The 6,417-nt window shown below is 49.2% G+C and overlaps 1 protein-coding gene across 12 annotated transcripts in view; it reads right to left on the bottom strand.

Moving 5' to 3' along the window:
- The window catches only part of TLE3 (transducin-like enhancer of split 3), a 49,597-nt gene that overhangs the window by 24,913 nt on the left and 18,267 nt on the right, over positions 1–6,417 (bottom strand). For 10 of the 12 annotated variants that reach the window (XM_011940305.1, XM_011940308.1, XM_011940306.1 and 7 more), the window contains 2 exons: positions 3,870–3,932; positions 2,318–2,392 (listed from right to left, as the gene is read on the bottom strand). In XM_011940305.1, the coding sequence (XP_011795695.1) occupies positions 2,318–2,392; positions 3,870–3,932 (138 nt within the window). Of the gene's footprint in view, positions 1–2,287; positions 2,393–3,869; positions 3,933–6,417 lie in introns of all 12 variants that reach the window. The other 2 variants (XM_011940304.1, XM_011940312.1) reach the window with 2 other exon arrangements.

The raw sequence follows: 6,417 nt of genomic DNA, 5'->3' as shown, positions 1-6,417 counted from the left end.
CTGAGATCCGGCCACTGCACTCCAGCCTGGGCGACAGAGCAAGACTCCGTCTCAAAAAAAAGGATTTTAATCCCAAAGAGGAAGGGAGGCAGAGGGGGAGAGGGGACCCTGCTGTGGCCACTGCAGGGGTAGGAGGAGTTGGCCTGGAAACCTCAAGAAGATGGTTGGACACGGGATGGGGTGAGGAGCTGGAAGAGAAGTGTCAGAAAACAGAATTCACAAGGTATGTCCTACTCCTGCAGCCCCCTGCTACCACTAACAGAAGAACCACCAAGCTGAGAGCTGGTCACTGAGACAGATGACACAGGCCACCCTCCAGGGCTGCACCAGAGTCAGGGGAAGAGTCCTGGGCTGCGAGTCAGCCACCCGGGCCTCTGGCCTGGCTTTGCTCCTAAACATCATAATCACCTCCCCTCTCGGTAAAACCAGGGCATTGAGCTAGATCAGAGGTTCTTAACCAGGGGCCATTTTGCCTCCTACGAATATCTGGCAACGTCTAGAGATGTTTTGGGGTGTCACAAGTGTCGGGGGTGTTATTGATATCTAGTGGCTACAGGCCAAGGATGCTGCTGACCATCCCACAATGCACAACAGGATGGCAAAGAATGATCTGGCCCCAAATTTCAACAGTGTCAAGGTTGACGATCCCTGGGCTAGATGATCTCTGATGATACTTCAAACATTAAAATATCATGATTTCTCCTCTTGGGGTGCTGCCTTCCAGCACTGAACACTTCTTCACGTTCCAGTTTTAAAACTCCTCTCTGCCCATTCCACACAGTAGGCCAGGATTCAAACCAGGCCAATGCTTGCAACCCCCACCTGCCCAAGCAGCAATGAGAAGTGTCCCTATGGGCTCAGCCCAGAAGGGCAAACCCACTGGGCTGCCTTCACCAAAGGACTCTGCAACCATCACGGGTCCTGACAGCGTGATGGAGAGGTCAGTGCCCGTAAGTGTCATTCTGCGATTCCAGCCTCCCAGCATTCCTGGTAGGAGTCCGGAGTGCCCAAAGAGATGAGCCGGTGTACGTTCTCCCTTTACAGATACAGGAACTGAGGCCCAAGGAAGAGAAGGGACTTGCCAAAGGTCACACGGGGGAACAACCATGACTAAAACACAGACCTCCAGGTTTCTGCCCCAGGCGGAAAAGTCAAGAGTTATCATGTATCCCATTAAGCAGAGGAAAATTCTGGGGCCTTAGTTCCACCTTGAAATAGTGACTTCCCATAAGAACAGAAAGAGGAAAGAAGACCAACCAGGTTCCCAGAATGTTAGATTTTAATCAGTCTACTGCTTCCCAAGCCTAACTACACTTTAGAATGATTTAGAAATCACTAGGAACACAGATTTCCAGTCCCATCACCAGACCTCTGGAAAAGACCTCTGGTGCAAGTGCCCCTGAATCTGTACTGTCCAGAAGCTCCTCCGTGGACTGGGAAGGAGTGATCCCATCCACCCCCTTCATTTTAGAGATGAAAGGTGGACAGGTACACCCCAAGGGTAAGAGCCTTGCCCAAAGTCACACTTAACAGACTCTTCTTCCTCAGGTGCTTATCTTAAATGTCGCTAGCCTCACACCAAAGCAGCAAGTAGGAGAAAGATGCCACTTAACCTAAGAAATGCATTAAAGATACAAGCCAGGTAGACCCAGTTTCCCCTTTCCACTAAGGGGCCAGTCCGGAAGTGGGCCTCACAGAGCACTCTTGGGTATGTCTTCCTGTGTAAAGGGGAGCTGGGACTTCTAGAAAGTCAGGAAAACTCGTCTAGGCTCCCCAGTTGGAGTTCACAAGCGTACGTGATGAATGCTCAGTCAGGCAACTTCGCACATGGGCCAGCAAGACGTAAACCCAAATTCCACAGCACGATGCACATCAACAGTACAGCAGAGACTGTTCTGATCCCAGTGGCCAAAGAAGGGCAGACTTCTGCCAGGGAGGAGGCAGACAGGTGCCGGGATAAATGTGAGGAGGTGGCCAGGTACTGGCCAGTTGGCCTGGCCTTGAAGGTGACCCTAGGCCCCCACCCTCCTCCATAGCAAGGACACCAAAACCCAGTGGAAGATGAGGCAGATGGCTGAAGAGGTGGTTTTGAGGCATGCCTGGCTCCCCTTTAGTTTGAGGCCTAGGAGGCAACTGGGAGTCAATGGGGAAACAGCCCCACAGGGGTCCAAGCCCTTGGGGTGTTTGTAGAAGCCAGAGCCCTGGGACTGCCATTCTTTGAGGCCAGCTAAGGTCAGGGTCAATCTCTGGTTATGATAAATGAGAGGAATAAAAGGGCTATACACACGGTAAGAGGCAGACTGGGGAGTCCACGTACCCCGATGATGGCGTTCAGCTCCGTCATGGTGACCTGCTTGGCGCGTTCCACTGCTTGCGCCACCTGCTGCTGGTGCTGGAGGGAAGAGGGTGTGCGTTAGATGCAGCCACTGTCCTGGACAGAGGAGGTGACGGGCTGTGCAGCACTGGCAGGGACTCTCGGAGAGGCCCAGAGCAGACAGAGGAGCCCCACTGAACAGGCATAGGACACAAGCAGCGGGGAGGGTGACAGGCAATTTTTCTTTCTCTTTTAGACCTTTGTCAACGAGCATGTATTAGTTTTGTAATTGAAACTTCTTTTTAAGTTCTAAAATAAAGACGCATGCCAAAAGAAGGCTATTAGTCAACCACATACACAAATTTTTCCATGCAATTTGCATATGAGCTGGATATCAGACAGTATTACAGGATGATTATTACTTTTCTAAACATGGTAACAATACTGTAATCGTGAAGGACGGTATCCCTGTTTTTAGGAGATGCAGTTATAGTTTTAGTGGTGAATTGTCAGGATATCTGCAATTTACACTCAAAGGATTTGGGGAAAAAGTGTATCTACATATACCTTATCCATAAATAGAGAGAAAACAAAGTATGTTTCCAGATAAACAGATAAAGAAAGAAAAAGTGGTAAAAATAAACCCTAACATAAACCACGGACTTTGAGTGATGATGTGTCAATGTAGATTCATCAGTTTCAACAAATGTACCACTCTGGTGAGGATGCTGATAGTTGGGGAGGATATGGGAAATCTCTGTGAACCTAAAACTGCTCTTAAAAAAATAAAGTCTATTTTAAAAAGTGGTTGCATTAATTCCCTTTGGCCTTGAGGTGGTACCAGCCACATACACAGCTTTCTCCCCTACTGGGCTGCAAGCTCCGAGGGCATTGCCGTATCTGATTCTTATATATTAATTCAATCATTTATTGGTCACCACTCTGTGTCCGAGACCCAGGAGTCCGTGAGGGAGCCGACATAGTCCCAGCCACCGAGTGGGAGTAGAGGGCAGGGCCTGCCCTGGCTGGAGTGAAATCGGGACAGAAACAGAGCCTGCAAAAGTCGGCCCATCTGTCTGGTCGGCACCAGGGGACTTCTTTGGAAGATTTATCTCAAATCACGCACTGGTCCAGCCGCTGTCCCAAATGGAGGTCCCTTGGAAGGCAGGCTTAGAAGGTGGTCATGCTCCCAGCAAGGACACTCTGTACCAGGAACTGAGGTCCCCTTTGGGCTGGGGATGCTAGTTTGGATGGAAAAGAGGCACCCACTGACCACTGATGGTTAGGTCTCACGCCAGAACCCCCATCTCTGGACTCAGGCAATGGCAGAGAAACAATTCCATCAGAAGAAGGAGCAAATGGTCCCTCTGATAGGGCCCCCTGCCTTCTACTGGCCGGAGAAGGCTCTGGAAATCTCCAGGTTGTCAGCTCAGTCAGTATGAATGGACAGCGGCTGAGGCTGGGGCTAGGGCTGGGGCTCAGGCTCCAGTGAGACCCCACCAGTCACTGGGCTGATTTGGAAAGAAAAGGAAGAAATAATAAAAGAAGGTCTTACCTCTTGTGACAGGAAAGGCATGATCTGTGCTAAAATTGTATTCAGTCTCTTCGCAATCTCTGTCTGCAAAGGCAAGGAGACCACATGAAGCTCAGGCAAATAAATTAAGTCACTGAAATGTCACAGACAAGTGGAAATGCAAACTCCCCCCCAAACCACAGCCCCTCTCCATGGGGCTCCATCCTTTCTGCCCTCAGTCTGCCTCCTGCCAGGAGGCTCTAGCTAAATCCACAGCATGAAGAAATCTCTTTCAACTCCCTCACAGCCAGGCTGCCTACATTTTGGGGAGCTCCAATTTCCATCAGAGGTGGTATATATGTCTGGATCAGAATATAGTTTGCATCCTCTGGATGGAATCCCTAATTAAAGCAAAATGAAATAAAAATAAAAATCACCCCCAACAACCCAGCAAAATCCATTATAAGAGCGAAACACAGTTTAGTGAGAGAGGAACTGCTCTGCCCGCTGGTGCCCAGTGCCAGTAGGACATGAGCTCTGAGACAAATGGGACAGAGCTGATAAGTGGTCCTATGTGGCAAAGGGTTCCCTGGGACTAGCCCCTCCCTCACCAAGATCAATCCATATCCCATATATATGCTACCAGCCTAAAATCCTACCATTAAACCTTTTTTTTTTCCCACGAGACACGGTCTCACTGTCACCCAGGCTGGTGTGCAGTGGTACGATTTTGGCTCACTGCAGCCTCGACTTCCTGGGCTCAAGTGATTCTCCCGCCTCAGCCTCCCAAATATCTGGGACTACAGATGCACCGCCATGCCCAGCTAATTTTTGTATTTTTGTAGAGACTGGGTTTTGCCATGTTGTCCAGGCTGGTTTCAAACTCCTGGGCTCAAGTGATCTGCCCACCTTGGCCTCCCAAAGTGCTGGGACTACAGGCATGAGCCACCACGCCCCACGAACACTTCATTTTTTAGGATACAGCATTGCCTTGTCTATGAAGCTGCTCAGAGACGTAATTCATTAGATCCCTAATCCCTCACAGAAGTCAATCTTAGAAAGGCAGATCAATTCTCTGCCTCATCTCCCAACACCCCAGAAAAGACTGCATTTAGAAAGTCAACAGTTTCCACCAGCATCCTATGTAAACTTTAGATCTCAGATCAAGAGTGGTGCTATAAGGGTTAACTGAGTCCAGATAGAAAGGCCTAGAACCACTGACAGATGACTCGCAGAATCGCTTTTCTTATCTCATTCTGAATCCTGAGCCCGCCAGGACTAAGGTCCCAAAGCTGGCTTCAAAACTCTCATCAGCACATAGCAATCTTTCAGAGACAAAACCATGACAACAGCCTTTAAAAATCTGTGAGTATCTGCATGTCAAATGATTCTGGATGAGAAATCCTTGTGCACTTAAAATAAAAACAATCTGAAGGCGCCTAAATAGACCCTGGACTTTGGGAGAATTCCTGGGGCTAACATCCTCCACCTCCTCCACCCTTGGCCACTAAAGAGGACGTCTCTGGTTTGTGGAAAGGCAGACTATCAACTACAGAGCCTTATGGGCTTTTGCAGGCCTGCGTGCTGGGCTGCCAGCCATGGTGGCAGGGCTCGCCAACCTACAGAGCCTGTCCGCTACAGTGGGGGATCCTGGTGGGGAGAAGATCAGGAATCACTGCTGTCAGCTTTCTGCCTGGAACACTCTAGCTCCTCAGGAACAGAGTCAGTGTTTTCCAGCCGGCACCAGTGTTGGCATTTGGGGAGAGACAATTCCTGTTATGAAGGACTGTCACTCACATCCCAGGCCAACTGTGTCAACAACGGCCCCCACTTCCGAACTGCCAAGCTCAGACCCACTGGGACTCCACATTGACACATGTGTGGGGCACTCTAGCCAGGACACCATACATCAGGGTTCCTCAAACGCCATGCTATTGACATCTGAGGTTAGATAATTCACTGCTGTGTAGAGCTGTTCTGTGCACTGTAGGGCTTTTAACAGCATCCCTGGCTTCTCCACCTCCTAGACACCCATCATTCATACTCTAAGGAACCCGGGAGGATTACTAAATAATCATTATATAAATTATTAATCTAGTTAAGTGGGAAGAACTCTCCCAAACAGAGTCCTTCCTCACTCTGCTTATTTTTCCCCCGCCTAAATCAACTGATAGTAGGAATGGCGAATGAAGCAAAAAAGTCCGGGTTGGATAGGGCAAGAGTTCTAGAAACAAGCATAGGCTGCACCTCACTCCAAACCTGCACAGAGTAACAAGCTCGCTCACCTTTGAGTTCACGTGCCAAATAAGAATAGAAAGATATGTAAAAATAAAAAGCAAACAAAAGTAAACAAAAGAAACCAACCTGACTGTTCAGGAAGCTCACAGGTCCAAGGCCCATTATCTCAAACAATGATAGAGCAGTGCCTGGCACGCAGTAAGTGCTCCATAAATGTTTGGCCCAAAGAATAGTATCACTGGCATCTACACATTTATTGAGACTTCATATTGCAGTGACCCCTGGCTGTGGATCTGGGCCTGCCCCAGCGTGGGCGGCATCCGTGGGAGGGGCCGTGGTGGATGGAGTATTG

This window comes from Colobus angolensis, unplaced genomic scaffold, assembly GCF_000951035.1.
Source record: "Colobus angolensis palliatus isolate OR3802 unplaced genomic scaffold, Cang.pa_1.0 Scaffold19, whole genome shotgun sequence".
Taxonomy (NCBI): domain Eukaryota; kingdom Metazoa; phylum Chordata; class Mammalia; order Primates; family Cercopithecidae; genus Colobus; species Colobus angolensis.
This window is presented reverse-complemented; position numbering and strand designations above follow the sequence as displayed.